This window comes from Vulpes vulpes, chromosome 7 (genome assembly GCF_048418805.1).
Source record: "Vulpes vulpes isolate BD-2025 chromosome 7, VulVul3, whole genome shotgun sequence".
Taxonomy (NCBI): Eukaryota; Metazoa; Chordata; class Mammalia; order Carnivora; family Canidae; genus Vulpes; species Vulpes vulpes.
The window spans coordinates 30,970,108-30,992,194 of NC_132786.1; the positions used below are offsets into that span (position 1 = coordinate 30,970,108).

Genomic DNA, 22,087 nt, shown 5'->3' on the forward strand with positions numbered 1-22,087 from the left:
ATCAAGAAACAGACTCTTGACTACAGAGAACAAAGTGATGGTTGCCAGAGGGGAGGCCAGGGGATGGGTGAAACAGGTGATGGGGATTAAGGAGTGTACTTGTCAGGATAAGCACGGTGTGATGTATATGAGTGTTGAATTACTGTATTATACAGTTGAAACTAATATAACACTGTATGCTAACTGGAATTAAAATTAAACTTAAATAATAAAATAATAAAAATAAGTAAACAAAGAATATCAATCTTCTCAGCATACAAACCATGGTTTACATGCCACCAGTTTGCCTATTATTGATGAAAGGTGTGGTTTTTTTCCCCAAAACATTAAGTTTGCCCTCTCCCCTTTCCTACTCTTCTCCCTTTTCTGGATTTCTAAGGAAGAAGCAAGAAGTTCATCAGCCAAGTCAACGAAAATGAGAGTTTTGATAGAACAGTGAACTAGCTCAGTGATGCTTCCAAATGGAAGGCTTTCTCAGGACAGGATTGTGATTGACCTGGGCCAATGACCACCCCCCCCCCAAAGCAACCTCTTAAAGGAAGAACACTACCCCACCACCACCCTGCTCCCAAGCCAGTAAAAACTTCTGACTTCCCTCTTCATGTGCTTTTCCCTTTACTCTGCTTCTCATGGTCAGCAATCCATTTTCCAATCCTACCACATTCTGAATCAGCATGCCAGAATTACCCAAAACACCACTACCCAGGAGCCCTCCCAGGAAGCACAAAGAGGACGCTCCATAAACTTCCCCTTGAACTTGATTCAAACTCAAACTCTCAGTTCAACTTGTGGTTAGTCAGCCAAGGTGTAAGAAGAGGTAGGGGGGAACTGGATCTCCACAGGCTCCTGGGAAAGTCCCTGCTGTCATCTGAGCTTCCCCACCCCCATACCCACCGCCCCAAAACAGGCCACATGTTGAAAGTAGGCCCTGACTCCCTCCAGAAAGGAGGAGGAATCATACGTACGGTGATTTTGCTGGCTTGGTTCAGGGCTTCGACCCAGTCCTTCAGATCCTTCTGGTCATTAGCTTGAAGAAAATACCTCTGAGAGAGGGCATTGATGACTGCAATAGTCACAGGGGAGGAAAAGAGAAAAGCCCAGGTCAGAACACATGTAAGACAGAAAGACTCCACAAAACTTAGATGCTTAAAGGAGGAAGGTGGAGGCATCCACAAAGCAGATGAAGGTATCTGCTATGGTGCCAGGTCAGCTGCGTGGGAAGCAGCAGGCTACAGTTGCTCTCTCTCTCTCTCTCTCTCTCTCTCTCTCTCTCTAAAAGTATGAAGTATTCCATTAGCCACAAGAACAACACCTGTTGTTGTTCATGTTTTAACCACCCCCTTCGTGTGCTGTTGTACAGTGATGAGGCTTCTGGCCCACCATCAACAAGACACAAGCCTGAACTGCCTTTTAGAGGCACTAACAGATTTATATATAGTCATGGTGATCTGTACATAATTTTGGACCTAGGACTCCTCTTTTCCACTAGCACAGCTGGCCTGGGTTTAGGAGTCTTGTCTGTGGTTGGGAAATGGAACAAAGCTTGCCTGAGATCAAACCTGTGACCCTGACCTCATTCTCAACCTGTTCTTTCCTCTGAGCACTCCATGAGGTCAATAATTTTACTTCTGGGTTCATTATTTATCTTGCTTAGATCGGCTGACCACAAAATCTGAGATACTCATTTCTGAGCTCAGCAATGATATTTGAAAGAAATGGGATAGCGAGAGCACCAAAGAAGCCTGAACCAACCCCAAAGTTGGGAGAGAAGACAGCTTAAGTGACCATTTTATTCTCCCAGTATAAGTAAGCCAGAACTGTCGGAGGTGAACATGGCGGGACAGACACAAAATTCATTAGTTCATTCACTCATTCAACAAATATTACTGAACATCCACTATATGCCAGGAACCACTGTACCTGCTGAGAATACAGCAGTGACAAAACAAAGGGACATCCCTGATTCATGGAGCTTACATTTAGAACCACCCTGGATGGGATCCCTGGGTGGCGCAGCAGTTTGGCGCCTGCCTTTGGCCCAGGGCGTGATCCTGGAGACCCGGGATCAAATCCCACGTCAGGCTCCTGGTGCATGGAGCCTGCTTCTCCCTCTGCCTGTGTCTCTGCCTCTCTCTCTCTCTGTGACTATCATAAATAAATTAAAAAAAAAAAATTAAAAAAAAAAAATAGAACCACCCTGGATAAACAAGAGAAGCTACTTGTTAGCATCTGCCTGTAGCACTTAGTACATTATCGAGAACACAGTAGGACCCGAATAACTCCCAATGATATAAGTAGGAGCATCCACCGAGTGATTCTACTTCTTGTGTCACTCCCAACTGTGGCACTCATGTGGCAACACTGAGACACTCAGCGGGAGTACTGTTCTCCCAACTCCCCCAAATCTCCATCTTTCCTGAGCACACCACTGCTGGAGTCTGAGAGAAGGATTCCCAGAAACTGCTAGTAGATACCTGTACCCTGCCCTGCAGAGTCAGGAAAAACCGTCACTGGGCCCTGTACCTCCATCTTATGTTATTAACTATCTTTGCAGCAAGACCAGGGAAAGTAGTTATCACTTGAGACAGAGGAGCATTGCCATGGCTGAAGCCACTCATACATGCAGGGCGCAAGTCACATGTGATCACAGGACTGTCTCCACACAAAGAGGAAGTTGCTGCTGGAGTGTTCAGAAAACCCAGCCTCCAGCTCAGTACTTACCAAAGCAAAATGGAGTTTTTGGTTTCTGCTTCGGTGTAGCTATGCTCACCTAAATCAAATAAAAAATATATAAAAGAAACAAGAATAGGTTTCTAAGATTGCTGTAAAGTATCTTTGGGAAAATTTTTTTTCACCGTGCAACTTTCCACACAAAAAAGAAGGGTATATTAAACATAAATAAACATTCTAAAGAATGATAATTGAGTGGAAACCCTGTACTACCATCCAGATTAAGAAACAGGCCATTATCAGTCCTATTTCTTAGAAGCCCTTTGTGTGTCCCTCCCTGATAGAATCCCATCCCCCACCCCTCAGAGATAACCACTATCTTGATGTCTACCTTAATCTTTATCTTTGTAAACACTTTTAAAAGCCACCCAAGTCCAACAAAATTCTCTTCGGATTACACAACCTGCATCTGCCCGGTTCACACTAGTAAGATTCCACTCCTCTCTCAACCACCGACCTGTCCCTAAACGGTTCTCCAAATTAAAGGTGGTATGGCTACAAATACACAGATTCCAATTAGAGTTCACAGAAAGGTCGGGCGAAGTGCATTTGGACACAGTGATTAATGTCCTTTATGTCTACCCTGAATGCTTAACCAAGAAAATAAGAGGGGCCCACAGAATCAGAGCACACCTATGTATTTAAGGGAAGGAAAGAGAAGAAAGTAGAAATATTTTTATAGCTCCTGTTGTGTTATTTTGTCTTGTCTTTTCAATCCTACCCATTGCATGTACATTCCTGACTACATGCATAGGTGAACCTACCACACTCTGGTTCAAACACGCTGAATGAATAAAGGAAAACAAATCATATTCCATCATATGCCAAGAGGTGAGGTGACTGCCATTGATGGAGTTCAGTTGAATTCCCTGGAACAGGCCTCCACCACTATACCTGGGATTTCTAAGGAGGCCTCTTTTCCCCAAGATCCTACGTTAGGAACTACTCCCACATTGTCATAATCCTCCAGTGGACATCATTCTCTCAGTCCCTTTTTGAGGCAAGAGCCTTCTTAATTTGTATGAGACTAGAAAAAAAATGCCCTCTAACATACAAAATGAACACAGCATACTCAACATTAATAAATAAATCATTAAATATCTACATAACATTATAGCAATGGCAGTGACAAGGATTTTAAGTGCCTGCAAGAGGGACACCTTGGGTGGCTCAGCGGTTGAGCATCTCTGCCTTTGCTCATGGCCTGATCCCAGATTCCAGGGATTGAGTCCTGCATCGGGCTCCTTTCATGGAGCCTGCTTCTCCTCCCTCTGCTATATCTCTGCCTCTCTTTCTGTGTCTCTCATGAATAAATAAATAAAATATTTTTTTTTTTTTACAAAAAAAGAGAACCTGGATGGCTCAGCAGTTGAGTGTCTGCCTTTGGCTCAGGGCATGATCCCGGGATTCTGGGATTGAGTCTCACATGGGGCTCCCTGCATGGAGCCTGTTCCTCCCCCTGCCTGCGTCTCTGCCTCTCTCTGTGTGTCTCTCAGGAATAAATAAAGAAAATTTAAAAAAAAAAGTGCCTACAAGATGACACATTAAGTCAACTTCATTAATTTTTCAATTAAACCATCACTAAAATTTCAGTACATTTGAAAATAACTAGTTTTGATTTTCTTAGTTCGCAAGAATCCTTGGATATGCAAGATGACTGCCAAGAAATAGAGCCAATCACGAACTGAGGTTCTCAGCCAAATCAGTCCAAAAGTAAGACGACTGAAATCCTTTTGAATATTTTATAGCCAATCATATTAATGAAGGACATGGTTATATTCTGATATGTTCACCATAATGTGAGGTGAAGGCCTTAGGGCCTAACGAAAGCCTTTAAAGGGTCCTAAAAAACATAAAGATTTAGGCAAAGGTGCAACCACCTTTCTGAGTTCAGTCACAGACTACCCAGATTTGGGCATGTCTTTTTTTTTTTTTTTTAAGATTTTATTTATTTATTCATGAGAGACACAGAGAGAAAGAGAGGCAGAGACACAGGCAGAGGGAGAAGCAGGCTCCATGCAGGGAGCCCCACGTGGGACTCGATCCCGGGTCTCCAGGATCACACCCTGGGCTGAAGGCGGCGCTAAACCACTGAGCCACCTGGGCTGCCCCTGGGCATGTCTTCACTACTCCCAGAAACCACTCACCAGAGCTCCATGACATCACAAGTTCTGGTCCCTGTACTGCCTTGTTTTTTGGGCTTTGGATCAGGGGATTGTATCAGAACCACAGCCTTTATTCTGCTTGTGTCTGATGTGCTGATGTGTCAGTGACTCATTTTCTTGCTCCTTCCCTCAGCATCCACGTTCCTTCTACGGTCCTTGTGCCTGTAACACCTGCGTGTCCCACCCTCAGTTCTTGTGTCACTCTGACCATCAGAGAACTGCCTGGCCCCTAGAACTCACTAGTCTCATGGCTTCCTTTCTATTTTAAGCTTTAGAGTAGTTTTGAAAAACTGGGCACTCTGAGACCCTCTCTGACTTACTAGGAGACTCACCTCTTTCTCCCAGAAACTGACATTTATCACTGACCAGAGAAAGCCCCACTGGCAGAGACTTTTCACCAGATTGGATGACAAATGGTCCACTTTGACCACAACTTATTAGCAGCCTCTCCTGAGCGAATGCTGCTGGCATGCAGATTACAACTGAACCTAAGAGATCACCTGACTTTTCATTTGTTCTTATATGTTTATCTAATTTTCAGCCAGGGGACGTGGGTGATTACATGCACGCACATCTATAATTTGCCTCATGCCCAACCACTGAAGGATTATTTGGCAAAGCAGCTAGCTCCTTGCTGAATCAACAAGACATCAGTTCTAGTTCTGCCTGTAGGCCGTTTAGCAAGGGTAAGACCTTCAATGTCTGTTCAGCTTCCCAGAGCAAAGCCAGAGTGCAATTACTAGTTCCCTCCTTATAATCACAGAATGGCCAAGCAGGAAAATGAAATCATATCCACCTATGCTGTGTCCCTGAGGGAGAAGGGCCAAGGTATGGGCCTCATTTACTATGGAAAAGAAGCTCTGGCCTTCCCCTCATATGCAGGGGGCTGTGGTGGGAAACTCCCTCCTCCCTGGGAGGTTTAAGCCCTCTGGCCTCCAGCCCACCTCACACTGGTGATCAGACCAGACTGTGCAGCTTCATTCAGATGTAGTGAAGGCGCAGAGGATCCTGAAATAGTGTGGCTCACAGACTAGCTATAGTGCGGATGGCCAAGAGCTACCATCTGCACGCCCTAAGGTGGCCACAGTTAAGTAGCTGCATAGCAGTGGTTGACTAGTGGTCCTGGGTTATGCAAGCAATGAGGCGAGGTTAGGATGTGAGGAGTGGAATGGGCTCGGGTCACTTATACTGACGCAGACAAGGCCATTCTACAGCTCAACAGTGTCTCAGGAACTTGCTCTTATCAGATCAAACACAGACCACAGGGAGCAGCAAACTCATCAGTCGCAGGGCACTGCTAGCCAGCCCCATCCTGTCTACCCCTGGCCGGAAGTGCAGCTGGGGCCCCTCTAGCAGAAGCAGCAGCAACAGAATAAGGTCTTGAAGTTCTGGGGTAGCTCTGCCCCAGTGTCCAGGGTGACTCTGCCCAATGAGGCGGCATCAAGAGTAGAAGAAAAAAAAGTCAACTACACAGAATGACTGGAAAGGTTCCAACCAATGGTCTCTGGACCACTGGAGGTGGTCCAGTCACCTCATTCACTGGAGGTCAGTGAGCCCTGAAATTATAGGCAAAACCAGGGTGTGTAGACACATGTATAATTTACCTGGAAAAGGAACCCACACTCTTCATCCAACACTCAAAAGGATCTGTGACCACCACCCATCCCCCTCCCCACCACCACAAGAAGTTAAGAACCAGTGTGCCAAGAAGGTCTTCCTTATAACTAACTGAGGATGATGCCCTGACAGGGCAGGACACAGCAGGGGGTGGGACACTGGAGCCAGCTGCACAGAAGAGAAGAGCCATCAGGTGAGGTGGGAAGGTGGTGGCAGGAAGGCCACTTTCCATCATTTTCTAATTTGCCCCAAACTTGATTCTGCGGCCATCAATGCCCTGGCTGACATTAAGTCAAGGACTTTTTTTTTTTTAATATTTTATTTATTTATTCACAAGATACACAGAGAGAGAGAGAGGCAGAGACATAGGCAGAGGGAGAAGCAGGCTCCCTGAGGGCAGCCCGATGCAGTACTCAATCCCAGGACCCTGGAATCACACCCTAGGCCAAAGGCAGACGCTTAACCACTGAACCACCCAGGTGTCCCAAGTCAAGGACTTTCACCTCTGCTGGCCTTTCTGAAGGAACCTATCTTCCCAACACTAGCCCTCAAGAGTGAGCTACAGAAGAACACCCCTGCAAAGACCACACATAGCCATGAGCCAGGTCGATATCAGGGTGAAACGCTTTACTCTGGGAGGGACTCCCCAGGGCTTAACAAGAAACAAGCTGGAATGTTGAATTTGATGCCAGTACCACCACTAAGTGTGTTTCTGGGAAAACCCCTGCTTTCTGGCACTGGGTCAGGCAGGAGTTAAAGGCTGTCAGCTCCATGTAACCTGACCCTGGGGCAGCTGTGGGTTTTGCAAAACACCCACCCAGGCCTGCATCTCCCAGGAAGCGCTAAAAGGCTGGGTCCATCCTTTCTAAATGAGGCAGCCTCCAAAGCTAATTCTAAAAACCCTCATCTGAGCTGCATTTATAAATCATGATTCAGCAGGAGATTGTATTCACTAGTCCCAAGTCAAAAAAAAAAAAGTCTCCCAAACCCTCTCAAACAGGAGAAGGTTTGGAGTTTCACTAATAAAGAGGTTCTCTGCTCCCCCTCTCTGATTCTGTTCCTCCAAGCCTCCTAGAGAAAGACCTAACGAGCCCACAGCAAGACCGGACAGGAGAGGGGAAGGCCCAGGCCTCTGGGCCGCCTGGCCCCACAGGCAGCCACATCTCTTACCACAAGGCAAGCGCAAATTGCCCACAGCTGTGCTAGCAAAACTTCGCTTTAAGCCCTGCCCCCTCCCCCCTAGGTCATTATCTCCGCTCAAACCCTGCCCTGCATCTTCTTTCTCTGTACCCAGCTGGGTCTTCCAGCACTGCCTGCAACCCTGCAGCAGCCTCAACCTCCAAACACCCCCTGGCCAGCTGCGATGGAAGGCTGGACACCAGGGTTCCCAAAGCTCATTTATGAAAAGGAGCCAGTGATCATTCAGATGAGCCCCCCCCCCCATGCACCTTGTCTAAACCCAAGGGTGGGAGAACATGGACAAGGAAGCAGAGACTCCCCAAGAGGCCTGAAGCGAGGGGTGCGTAGGGGGAACAGGACTTCCGGAACCTCAGTGCTGGCTGGGAGCCACCTGGCTCTTCTCACTGGACAAATAGTTCCTCTTTCTGGCAAGGCTCTAAATCCCCAGCCTTTTTTATCTCTGCTGCATCACAGGTCAGCACTGGTGCCTGTTCCAGGGAGGGGTCCCTAAGAGAAGCTAAATTCAGCAGCTACGTGTGGGCATCATCAACCAGCTTGCAGCCCCCATCCCCCTGGGGGCTCAGCTCCGAAGATGGGCTGCCCTTGCTCCATCTGCACTAATTGGACCAGGGATGGTCTGCCGGCCCATTTGCCAGACTCTCCAGCGGGCATCTGGCTACTGAAAGGTTCTCTGACACAACTGAGTGCCTTCCTGGGGCTCTCCTAGCCTTCCCTCCACAGTAATCCTGTCCAGGTGTTGGATAATCCAGCACACTTCAACTCTTTCTGAGCTGCTCCTATTGAACAATACCCCTTGGGAGAATCTCTTACAGTCACTGGGGGGTTTTGCCATTGGCTGCTTGGTGTACCCCCAGCACCTCTGCTTCCTTGGCAGGAGCTAGGAGCATTGCTGCGTCCATGATGTATTCCAGGAGTAGGAGACTTCAGGCTTACCCTCCAAGAACCTGCTAACCACACTCAGTACATCCCTGGTCAGCAGCAAAGCTTCCAAAGGCAAACATAAGGACAGGGGAGCACTTCACTGTCCATTCAACACACCCAAATACTAATGCCCGAAGAATTAGACATTTTTTTGCTTAGATACTAAACATACTTGGAGACCGTGAATCCCCAGACTCCAGGTGAACATTACCTTGGAGATGTAGGTCAGCTGCAAAGATCCAACAGCTCCTGCTCCAACAGCCAGGTTCTGAAAGACAGGTTTTTCATTTTAAGAAGGATGATGCTATAGGAGGCAATGGAAACAGCACTAGGAGTAAGAAGACCAAGTCTAGTCCTGGCTTTGCAACTCAAGCAAGCCACTTACATTCCTTAGCTCATCTTCCTCTGTAAAACAGTGATAATTCTTGCCATGGCTGTACTTAAACTAACCTTACCCTTGGCCTTACTTACTATAGCAGGATGTGTTCTAGGACAGTGGTTCAAAGTGTGAGCTCCACCATTTGGCAGTGAATGAGCTCCTTAACCACTAAGCCCCACTCTTCCTTTCTGTAAAAATAGGGAGAATAGCAGTTCCTACCTCACAAGGCAGTCATAAGGATGAGTTAATACATTTAAGGGCACCTTGGAATTGTTCCTGGTACATAGATGACTCTCAACAAGTATTAGCTATTCTAGGCTTTCCTTCCTGACTGCTCTGGTCTCTTTGTTGGCTTGGTCCTGCTTTATGCCACTTCAAATTCTTTTTGTAATAAACAGGGTACAGATCCACACAATACAAAATTTTTAAAAGTTGTTTAGTTTATTTCTCAGGATTATTATGAGTGCCAACTGGAATGATGTCTGTACACTGTAAAACACAAAGCAAATGTTCTATTAAAAAAGCAAGAAACTCACAAGCACCTTGTCAGGCAATGTTCTGCCTTGGCACAATGTCCTTGGCTTTCTCATTTCTCCACTGTCAGAAATGAAGCAATGAAGACCCAAGGATGACAGCATACCAAAGAAATGACCAATATTAGAAACTTCAGCTGTGGAGTTTCTTATTTATAACCTGGAAAATCCACTCCCCCATGGACCTTGAGAACCGGTCCATGGGTCCTGGTGATCTTTAAACTGTTGTATACGCCTCAGAAAATAACCTTGAAGCCCCCATTACCTGGAGTTATTTCAAAGCAATAAACAGAGATGAATCTTGGATAAGGAGAATTTAGTAAATTTCCTAAATGGTTAGCAGTGAAATAACCTGTCATTCCAGGAGACTGCCCTTACGAAGTATCTTGGATGGTAGTGAAGAACCCTTCTTGGCCCAAGCTATCTGAATTAACACGCATCACGTGAAGCAAATGCAAGGTGTGAAGTTTTCTATACATGAGAAAATGGGTGGGGATAATGCCACAATAAAAGGATTCTCAGGGCCCTTAAATTTTAACGTAAGAAATTCAGAAAGGATATAGTCCCCTATAACTCCCACCTTTTTTTTAAATCAAATTAGGCCATAAATCTAAATGCTGACTTTGAGAAGCCACATTAGCATTTCAAATATGGATGATCTGATTTACAATTTTTTTTTCAAATACACAGTGATTGCATTTTATTTACTTTTAAGGAAACCTCTATTGAGTAAAGAGAGATAGGCTCTGTGCCCTTCAATAAGAGTCCAAAAAGGAGCCACAGGCTACTCCAAAAGGCCAGTGTGCACCTGACACTGCCCCAAGGAGAATGTGGACCACTTTGGGCAGACAGCTCCACACAGAGTAAAGCTGCCTCCTTGGGACACACAGAGCCACCGGCCTCTGCCAAACACTGAGCACCTGGCCCACTCCCAGCCTCCATTTGGCACTGGAGGAAAGTGGGGGTCTTTGTGAGGGGATTTGTCCAAGGTCACATAATTGGTGGCAGAGCCTGAACTAAAGCTCAGGTCTCCTGACTTCAACCCAATGCTCTAGAAGCAGCACAATAAAATTTTAAAAGCTTGAGCTGTTGGAATACTAGCTGTGACATTATCACTCTATAACTGCAGGCAGGTTTCTTTACCTATAAAAGAGGGAGAGTAAACCCTATTTCATAGGCTTGTTATGAGAATTCCATGAAAATCTATAAGGAGAGCCTAGCCCATGGCGGCTCCTCTCCCTGGCCCACAACGCTAATTACAAGATGCAGATGCCAAGTCTCAGGGCTGGTCTTGCACAACTCACTCTCATCACCCCAAACCACAGCCCAAAAGCCTCCAGAGCCCTATCTGGAAGTATGAGTGATGAAGTGGGACTTGGGGAGCCATTCGGACACTAACCCACATGTAATGACAGATATGAGCCGATCGGATTTCAACTACTTCATCCCCTCCGCCCTCCAGAGGTGCTCCACCCTCAGTCCCCTGACCCCCTTCAGCTCTCCCACTGCAGAAAGACACCGAAGCAGTTCTCCTGGCCCAGTTACCTGGGGGCGGGGGCATCTTCACCTCCCTCCCCCACAGCCCACCCCACAGTCTGCTCCTAGGCTTACATGTACGTCCTCTCTACCATGAGAAGCCAAGAAAATATGATGAAGTATCTGTAAATGCAGTTTCCCCCATCTTCCTCCCCACCCAGGGGGAGATGAATGACAGGAGAAAACAGCTCCAGGATCACTGAGCCTTGATCTCAGTAATGGTTCAATGTCCACTCCAATTACTGGACCTAGGAGATTAATGGTGACCACTTGCTGCCAGGGTGGCAGCCCCAGGCAGAAACTTCCTGGTCAAGGAAGAATGTGCCAACATGCCTGAGCTAAGGACCTCGGCAGCCAGTTGTCAGGCCAGGAGCGCCGAGAAACAGCACGTGGGGAGGGGCAAGGTGTCAAAGCTTGTGCAAGCTGCCTTTCCAGGATGTGGCACCATCTCTTCCAAGGAAAGGACAAGAGGATCTATCTTCACAAAGCCTTCTCCAGGCTGCAGTCTGACCCTGACCCCTCCCATCTCGGAATTCATGAACACCAATTCTCCAACTGTTGTGCACATCAGAATCTCCTGGGGAGCTTGCTCAAAAAGACCCAGGCTTAGGCCTCACCCAAAACATATTGAATCAGAGTCAAATGGAACATGCACATTTTTTTAAATGTTCCCAAGTGATCCTTACACAGGTCCAAGTTTGAGAACAACGGGTCTACATGACAAAAATCTAGCCCTTGATTCTGATTGGGGTGTATTTTTGAGTTTAAGCCTCTTCTTTCTTACTAGATTTTGAACACACTGAAGACATGAGTAGAATCTTATTCCTCTAAAGAGCAGACTCCTCAATTTTTATTTATTTATTATTACTTTTAAAAGACTTATTTACTTATTTTGAGAGGGGCTTGTGGGTAGCTCAGCCAGTTAAGCATTTGCCTTCAGCTCAGGTCATGATCCCAGGGTGCTGGGATAGAGAGCCCCATATCGGGCTCCCTGCTCAATGGGGAGCCTGCTTCTCCCTCTCCCTTTGCTGCTCTCCTTGCCTGCGTGCTCTCTGTCAAATAAATAAAATATTTTTCAAAATATTTTGAGAGAGAGAGAGAGTGCAGAAGCAGGGTGGAAGAGCAGAGGGGGAAGGAGAGAGAATCCTCAAGCAGACTCCTCGCTGAGGGCAGAGCCCAACTTGGTGCTCCCTCCCAGAACCACAAGTTCATGACCAGAGCAGAAATCAAGAGTCAGACGCTTAACTGCTTAACCGACTAAGCTACCTAGGCACCCCTGAACTCCTCAGTTTTTAAATGAAAACACTATTTGCATGGTGGTTAAGTTCCCAAACCAGTCCATTAAAGCCTGCTACATACATACAGAGTACCGAAGACCTCCCATCCACCACTGGTGAATGACATTTCTTTGGAAAGACTTGCCCATGTTTTGAACGGGGCTGTCACTTGAGTTTGCAGTTCCCATGACCTCAGGCAGGGTTTCTTAGGGATGGGAATTGGGTGGACGGGGCATAAAAGGACTGAGTCCCAACTGCAAGAGGGTCAAGGGTTTGGGGAGAGAGACAGGAAACATCTGAAATGAGAGCATCTGAGCAGATGGGGAGTGAAGACAGGCTGGTGGGATGACTGCTCACGGGAACCACCTGCAGATATTCTTGAACAAACTAATACACACACCTCATTCCCAGGGCTTTAACTGATCTGGGGGAGGGCCCAGGCACCTGTATGTTTTCCAAGCTCCCTGATGATTCCATGGTGTGGCCTGTTCTGAGGACCACTGCTGCACACGCTGGCTGGTCCTGCTGACTAGGCACCAGAGATGCAGCAGCTGCTGAGAAAGCCACACTCAGCGGCAGCCCACAGGCTGAGCCCTGCTGCTGTTACTGCACCAGCAGTAAACAGGGAGGAGGAGAGGGCAGGGCCATGGCAGGGAGAGGGAAAGAGGATTCCAGGGCCACGTGTGGCTGGCAGCAATTTTATGTGAGGATGTCTGTAAGCCGGGAGCATTCTGAATTTTCTGGAACAATGCAGGGCACCGGGCAGGTTCTCATTAAATGACTGACAGTTTTTATGAAGACACTGCCAACGTCTTGCTTTTTGCTCAAGTATTCTCCTGCCACCAAGGACCTCAAAGGAGTTCCCACTCCCTGTGAGTGGAAAGCGTAGGGTTTATTCTCTTCCATCGCCAAGGAAGGAGCTGAGATGCCCACACAGAGATGTGACAAACCTCCCATAGTAAGCCTTCTTTCCAGAAGTAACATTATCTCTTGTTGAAATAGAAAATTTTACCCACGTGTCTCCTACTCCCTTTCTCATCTTCTACTGAGAGTAACAAGGAGCAGAGAAATGACCAACTACAGAGTCATAAATTCACAGAACACCACCACAAACAGGTTCTGGTGATCGCTCATCGTTGGCCACAAGAGTCCTCTAAGGCTCACGGTGGGAAAATGACTTCCTCAAGGAGCTGAATCAGTCTGGTCCTTTGGCAAGGCACAGCTTGAGGAAGGAAAAAAGAAACTGATGTATATTTAAGTCTATTTTGGCCCAGGCCTGCTGCTAGGTCCTCCTGTGCATTGTCACTTAATCCTAACAATCCCATTTTACAGATGAAGAAACTATGGACAGAGCAGGTAAAGCAACTTGCCCAAGGTCATACACACACTGAGTAGTCAGGCTAGTATTCAAACCCAACTCTTCCTGACTCTCCAATCTCATGAGCCTCCTCTTTACACCATGCCACCCCCCATGAAACAATCCTTCAAATGTACAAGGACCTGCTTATTATCTAAGAGTTGATTATCAGTGAAAGGTAAATAAAAGAGCAGGACCAGCAGGGTTACACCAAAAGAGGCCCTATACAATTGCACAAGCTAGACAGGGCAGGAACTGGTCAAACTGGCTCTTGGGTGCCAAACTCCCAAAGACCAGGAATTCAGAATGGAATTCTGAATCTTATATCTGAATTCTTATGTCCCTCTATGGTACCGAGCAGAACACATCAGGCAGTCAAGACCAGCTTGCTGGTTAACGAGTGAACGGAGGAGGAAGGGACTGCCTATGGAAATCCCACAGCTAGGCCATGAGCCAACATGGCTGCCCATGGGCCAAAACCACAACTCAAACCACCAGAAGCCAAGGCTAGACACAGACTCTTAGAAAAGAAAGATTTTCCCAAGAAGAGCTGGGTGATGGGAATGGAGGGGACAGCATAATTCCTTCTGCCCCACATTCCACAGCCCTCATCCCAGAATGGGAGAAAAACTAAAAAGAACATAACCAAGCTATTCCCAGGCATGAGGTGACCCTGACAGTGGCCTGACCTGCTGCTGTGGTATGAAACACATCTCCTCCCCTCCATCCTATAGCTATACTTCCTGATACTAATGTGAAATGCCCATGGCTACTCTCCTCATTCTCTAGTTCAAAATATGCATTTAACCTTTGCCTTCCAGAGAAGTCAACTCTATCATGAACTGCTATGTTGGTGCAATGCTTGTGTTCTATTAACTGGATGTCTCCTTTCTGTTGCCTCAGCACTGGCATCAGCCAGGATGGACTTCATGATGGGTAAAAGCCTTTTGGCCACCACATTCCCAGTACCTTTATTTCCTTCCCCCAGTCCTGTGATAGTAACCTAAAGACACCGTCCAAGACCCAGGCTCTAGATAATCCCCAGGACATGTTCAGGTTCCAGGACTCCAACTACTGGCCACTGTAATGGCGTTAAAACCTTAAACTCAATAAGCTCAGTCCTTCACCCCTGTGCTCAAGGCAGCCTCCTCCACACGTGCCTCAAACTCAGGAGTCATTTCCCCTCCATCCTGGAATTGGCTCTGTTCCCCAATGCCCTGCATTGTCTCCCAGTCAGCCTGGCACGAACTCTCCGACTGCTCTCCTTCACCCTCCCATCAGTCACCAAGCCAGACATTTTCTTCCTTCGTGTGGCCTCTAGATCTGCCCCTTCCTCTCTACTCCCTGTGCACCACTGCTGCTGACATTCCAGGAAGCCCTAGGATAAATGCCTTGCCGTTAGCGAATGACATCTCAGTGATACTTTAGAGTTATGCAAGCATTTTCACATACATTACTCTATTTAATCTTCACAACAACTATGTCAGAGATAGAGATAATTAATATCATTACCCCTACTTTACAGATGAAGACACGAGGCTAAAAAAAAAAAAAAAAGGGTGTTTCCTTAATTAAGGTACACATTGCGCGTTGTCCTGCACTCAGCAGATACAAACACAGAGAATGGGCTCAGGAGCAAAATCTAGTATGCAGCCCCCTTCCAAATATACAGTTGTCCTGCTTTGCCTTAGAGAAATTATTTGAATAATAAAATGGCATTCTTGGGGCACCTGGGTGGCTGAGTGGTTGAGTGTGTCTGCCTTTGGCTCAGGTCGTGATCCCGGGGTCCTGGGATCGAGTCCCGCCCTGGGCTCCCTGCTTCTCCCTCCGCCTGTGTCTCTGCCTCTTATGTCTCTCAAGAACAAATAAAATATTTTTTAAAAAGGGCTTTCGTGGGGATCCCTGGGTGGCGCAGCGGTTTGGCGCCTGCCTTTGGCCCAGGGCACAATCCTGGAGACCCGGGATCGAATCCCACGTCGGGCTCCCGGTGCATGGAGCCTGCTTCTCCCTCTGCCTGTGTCTTTGCCTCTCTCTCTCTCTCTCTCTCTCTGTGTGTGACTATCATAAATAAATAAAAAAATTTTTTAAAAAAAGGGCTTTCGTTTGTATATAAATAGCTCCACTCTCATGATAGGGACCAACATTAAATTAAAATACAGGTGCTGGTGCTATAATATCATAGTAATGTTTTCAGGGAAATCTAGCCAACGTTTGTTTCAATTCAAGGACTATTTGCATGCTTGATACTGTCAGCATATTGATTTTTAGATGCATTAGCCAAATCAGTGGCCATAAGCAATAATATTGAAAGTTTCCATTTATAGGGGTCCTTTTTAGCTAATGGGTTTCATCCCATATTGGTTTGGTGTCACCACTACCTGTATCAAAAAGCTGGATTTGGGGGCACAGGGGTGGTTCAGTGGTTGAGCATCTGCCTTTGGCTCAGGCATGATCCCAGGGTCCTGGAATCCAGTCCTCCATTGGGCTCCCTGCAGGGAGTCTGCTTCTCCCTCTGCCTATGTCTTTGCCTCTCTCTCTGTGTCTCTCATGAATAAATAAATAAAATCTTAAAAAAAAAAAAAATCTGGATTTCTTTGAGTTGATACTTTGTTGCATCAACTCTAAATTCTGTCAGACATTCAGGGCTGTACCTGGTTCATGCATGCTGAACTCTGATGCACACCTGCTGTATGTCCTATGACCAGATATGGTTGCTGTGTCCACATGTGTGGCACCCACAGCTCTGCTTCAGAGCACAGCCTTCAGGCTACTGGGGCTATTTTGCCATTTATGGAGCTGAAACCAGTGACTGTCCAGTGGAGCAAGTGAAAGCCAATTTCCCTTGGACAACTCTGAGGCCTAACTTACTGTGAGCCCCACTACAGCATCAGGCTGAGGCCTACCCTTTACCAACTTCTGCTTGAGTTCAGATCCTTGTCTGGCTTCCTCTGCTTTCCTGTCCTGCGTCCCAGCTCTTTTGAAAGTTTCCAGAGAACATTTCCTTAAGAACTTGCCACAGGGGCACCTGGATGGTTCATCAGTTAAGCATCAGACTTCAGGCTCAGGTCATGATCTGAGGATCCTGGGATTGAGCCCCAATGTTGGGCTCCCCACTCAGCAGAGAGTCTGCTGCTCTCCCTCTCCCTCTGCTGCTCCCCTTACTTATGCATGTGCGCTCTCGCGCGTGCTCTCTCTCTCTCTCCCCCGCTCCCTCAAATAAAGAAGCAAAATCTTGAAAAAGAAAAAGAAAGAAATTAGCACAAATCCTTATCTCAGTGCCTGATTCCCAGTCTTGGGATCTTCTTTTAGAGAACCTGACCTTAAACCTCATCTAACAAGGCAAGCTCACCTCCCTCCTTGGTGCTGCCTCTGCTCCCACATGACTGCTGCTCCCTTCACACAGAAATACACTCCTCTTCCCCTTCAGCTCTGCTTGGGACAGGTTGCATAACAATCAAATGAGATATTGTAAGAAAAACAAATCCAAACCTATAAAATGCCCTATAAATGGAAATCACTTGGTGATTACTTGGTGGTAATGATTTATCTCACTCATCCTTTCATATCTAGCACCACCCCCTCCATGAAGGGTGACCCTCACTCTCCCTGCCACATTTTTTTAAATCATTCATCTTCTCACCTACAGCATACACTCCATGAAGGCAAAGATGTGATCTATTCACTGTTGGAACCTCAGCATCTATACTGGTGTATGGCACACAAGATGTATTTAGTAAATACAAGTTAAGCAAGGTTGCTACACTCCAGGAGTTTATTGTTAGCCCATCAGAAGTCAGGGGCCAAAAGCCATGTTAAAGATCATCTAGAGTGCCTCTAGCCCAGAGAAAACAAATAACTTACCTAATGTACAAAATAATTTCATGGCAGAGCCAGAATCTGATCCTTGATCTCTTATTTCCCAGATCTGAAAACTTATAAGACTCCACCTTGAGGTCCCACATTTCCCTAGATGGGCAGCCCAGAGGAAAACTACAACCCCTCTCATTTAACAAAACTATTGGCATCTGGGCCATTCAACTCAACAATAACTTATCTTGCTATAAAGATGCACCAAGATTTTTAGCAGCACAGTTGTGTGTGCTGTGTTCATCTCTCCAACTAAACCTTAAGCTTCCCGGTGGCAAAGACATCGCTGAATTCACCTCCCACGTGGTCCCCAGGACTCTCAACTGGGATGAGCACAAACATCACCAGTGGGAGGAGGCAGGCACAGATGAAGAGCGCAGACACTGGAGTCACACAGGCCTGGCACCAACTGCAGCTCTATACTTACCACCTGTGTGACCTCAAATGAAGGTGCCCAACTTCCTGTGCCTTGCAGAGTACTTCCAGCAGGATAATGGTCCTGGAGTCCCAGGATTACTGAAAAGACTTGCTGAGATAAAATACTCAAAGCATTCTGCACTCAGGAACCATAACCAGCAGTTAATAATAACAGTAGTAGCAGTGGCAGTGGTGGTAAAGACAGGCTTCATAAACACCAATTACCCAAGTAGCTTCAATAGGCAAAGATCAGAGACGTGGGTTGAGAGAATCCAATCCTGCTTATGAGTGACTATTAACTAAAATGCCATAGCAGGCGTCTCCCTTTCCCTATAAAAGTAAGATGGTCAGTGACTAAATGTACATCCATGTCTTGCTCCTCAGGGAGAGACCAAAACCCCCCAGTTTGGGGGCAGCTGGGTGGCTCAGTGGTTGAGTGTCTGCCTTTGGCTCAAGACATGTTCCTGGGGTCCTAGGATCGAGTCCTGCATCAGGCTCCACTTAGGGAGCCCGCTTCTCCCTCTGCCTATGTCTCTGCCAATCTCTTTCTCTCTCTCTCTAACTCTCTCTGTCATGAATAAATAAATACAGTCTTAAAAAAAAAAAAAAAACCACTCCAGTTTGCTCTTGGGGATCATCACCAATCCATCTTCTCCTGACTCCTGGATTTGCCCACCTCTGCAGAGCTTCCACTCGATTGAGGCCCAAGAGAGCAGTGTCGGGCACTCTGCATTCATAAAGGCCTCCCTTCTGATAGACTCTCCAATTGGTCCTCTTTTAGTGTGTTCAATCATTCAGTGAGCACACACTTACTAAATGCTAGGCACTATAGATCAAAACCTAAGCCAGATTGAGCACCCTACCCTCTGAGTGTCCTCTGGCCCCTCTTTCTTAATCAGAGACCACCTTCAAAAACTTTCCTGCCTCCTAAGCAACATTAATATGATGGTCTCACTATCAGCAATAAAGGCAGGGGATCTGGAGTCAGATTGCCAGCTTTGGAATTCTGGCTCTGCCACCTTCTTATTATGTAACTGTGGGCAAATTCTTCCCCTCTCTGCCTCACCCACCTCACCTTTAGAATGAGGACAACAATACCTACCAATTAGACTTGTCAGAATGACATGAAAACCCAACGAAGTCTTTAGAATAGTGCTTGCCACACAGTAATAAATGTTCACTAGTACTATTTTACAACTTATAAAAATATCCACTCTCAAATCTAGAGTGGCTATCTGGCCATTAACAACCAAGAGCTAAGCCAGCAATGGGAGTAAAATGTTCTGAACCATTGCTATGTCGCATCAGGACTCTGCTTTTTTAGGCATATGTCAAGCCAGCTGAAATCTCTGCTTCCAGGGAAAATGTAAAGACTCTCCACCAGTGGCCACAAGTTCTATCTGGTAACTCAAACTCAAAGAAGGCTCTAGTTCAAAGAGCATCCCGAAGCTGAGTCAGCAGGGAAGAGCAGGGAGCTGCCCTAGGCAGAGTGGGGACCTGTTGAAGAGGCTGACTCTAGAGATCCCAGTAAGGATGCCCACAGTGGAGCATTCAAGGTCAGTGCAGGTTCTGGAAACAAAGAACAGTCAAATCAGTGGGCAGGACACAAGGGAAATCCCAACATCTAGCAATATTTGAAATCTGAGATGGTGACAACATGGACTGGGTGATCTGTCACTGACAGCAAGACTCTTGGCCTATGGTCCAGGATGTGAAGAAGGGTCCAGCTCTGGGAGGAGGTAGCTGGCAACAGTTAGTCAGGATTCCCTAAGCAAATGAATTTGGATTAAGAATAGTCCTAGCAGGAAGCATGGTGGTAAGCAGGTAAGTCAAGACAAAAATACTTTCAAATTACCCTAGCTAATATGACAGGTAAGTGGGAGAAGGTACACAAAGGGAGAAGAAGGGAAAGGAAATGATAAGACCCAGAGACCATAAGTCACTCGGGGCTCACCCCTGGCATGCCAAGTCTACTAGCAAGAAATATTTGATCTCAAGCTCCTCCAACAGTGCTACTTCCTTTCACACTAGATTTGTTGACCCAGCTATGGGCACCTATACAGAGAGCAAAGGCAGAGAAAATTATAGAAGAAGAAGAAGGCAAATCCAAGACCAAAACATTTTAAGAGGCAACCATTCCAGGCTAAGTCAAGGATGTCAGTGTCCATATGTAGGTTTCATGCTGGGGGCCTAGCACTTCAGATGAAACTAATCAACAGAAGGGTTACCAGGGATGTGGGGTGACACATGGGGCACAGTCCTACTTAGGGTTAAGTCTTTCCTGGAGAAGGTGACTGACCTGAGCTATATTGCATTTTTTCTCAGTCATCAGATGTCAAATGCTAAAGACCTCTAGAAGGTTAGTCCCTGGATAATGACCTAGAGACTCACAGTAATCTTTTTCCACTGCACATCCACCCACTAACACTCAGACTTTCCTCTTCCAGAGCCGGATCTCAGCCCCACACCCCTCCCTGCCACAACATGGCTATGACCCATGAACTGGACTTTCAGAGGCCAAGCTGGTCTTTGGGGCCTCGGTTCACCAAACTGCCCCAGGGCAGGGGGAAGGAAAGAGCCAACAGCACTCACAGCATCAGAAAAAAAAAAAAAAAGAAAAAAAGATTTGAGACTTTTTCCCATACCAATGACAACTCCAGAGGTTCCCAGGCCCAGCAATAGGAAGTAGGAGGCCCCGTCTTTGTGGCAGGTGACTGCCACAAAAACCTAGGCAAGTTCAACATGGATAGAACTGGAGGGTATTATGCTGAGTGAAGTAAGTCAATCGGAGAAGAAAAAACATTATATGGTCTCATTCATTTGAGGAATATAAAAAACAGTAAAAGAGAATAAAGGGGAAAGGAGAGAAAATGAGTGGGAAATATCAGAGAGGGTGATGGATCATGAGAGACTCCTAACTGGGAAACTAACAAGGGGTAGTGGAAAGGGAGTTGGGCGGGGGGGACGGGGTGACTGGGTGACGGGCACTGAGGGAGGCTCTTGAGACGGGATGAGCACTGGGTGTTATGCTGTATGTTGGCAAACTGAACTCCAATAAAAAAAATTTTTTTTTAAAGCTAGGCAAGTCACCTAACTCTTGCCGTGTCTTTCACGAAGTCAATTCCAATGTCTAAGACTCAGGTTCTCATCTGTAGCATGAAGAAGCAAAACTAGGTGACCACCAAAGTCACCTCCAACCCTGGATCCCAGGATCCCTCATGCAGGCGACCAAAGAAGTCCAACATCTGTCCAGTTTAGGGAACCAGGTCACATTCTCTGCGAGGGAAGGGCCCCAGACTGGAAGAACAGGAGTAGCCACAAGGCCATGGCCATAACAAGGTTAGGCAAGGAAAGCAAGCCATGCCTTGGAGACCAGAACCAGCCTGGCCAGCCTCCACTGGACTCCTGCAGGTATGCAACTCCTGAGTGTAAGAAAAGATACCCGATCCCCCGAGTCAGGAGAGGTGAGCTTCCTTCTCTTCAAGCTAGTATCTGGGACAGTCCCTCTGTGTATGTATGTGTTTGTTGTGGGGCTTTGCCCTCCTCGATGACTACCAGTTTGATGCTGCCCACAAGAGATGAAGGAAGCCCTTGAGGCTAATCCCAGCTGCATTCCTCCCAGGCAATGATGGGCAACGAGCCATCCAGCCACCTTCCCAAGCAGCCTCTCACCTGGGGGTTGTCCATGTACCAGAGAAGGCAGTTGGCCTGGGTGTCCAGAATAAAGTACCTCCGAAGAAACTTGCCGCTGTTCTCATTCTCCTCGATGTCCAGAAACCCACAGATTCGGTTCTGTCGATCCACATAAGGCATTCCTAGGCTCTGCTCACATCACCCTGCGTGGCAGGAGGAAGGAAGTGGCTGATGAGGAGGGTGAAGCACATTCTGCCTCGAGACTGTAGGAACTTCACTTCTGGCTCGACTCACCTTTGTGAGAAGCTAGGCTATCTCTCTTACCAGCCCTCCCTCCCCAGAGCACCAAATGGTCTACCCAACCAGCCCCAGGGAAACCTCTATCAATTCTGTTCTATCAATTCTGTTCCATACACAGCCATCAAAATGCATTAGAAGGTACTCAACTAAGTCCT

At 46.8% G+C, this 22,087-nt stretch overlaps 1 protein-coding gene across 4 annotated transcripts in view; it reads right to left on the reverse strand.

Moving 5' to 3' along the window:
• PLEKHA2 (pleckstrin homology domain containing A2) overlaps positions 1-22,087 on the reverse strand; it is a 59,163-nt gene that overhangs the window by 24,589 nt on the left and 12,487 nt on the right. For all 4 annotated transcript variants that reach the window (XM_025993630.2, XM_025993633.2, XM_025993632.2 and 1 more), the window contains 4 exons: positions 21,672-21,835; positions 8,845-8,901; positions 2,722-2,770; positions 966-1,063 (listed from right to left, as the gene is read on the reverse strand). In XM_025993630.2, the coding sequence (XP_025849415.1) occupies positions 966-1,063; positions 2,722-2,770; positions 8,845-8,901; positions 21,672-21,812 (345 nt within the window). In that variant the 5' untranslated portion in view covers positions 21,813-21,835. The remainder of the gene's footprint in view (positions 1-965; positions 1,064-2,721; positions 2,771-8,844; positions 8,902-21,671; positions 21,836-22,087) is intronic.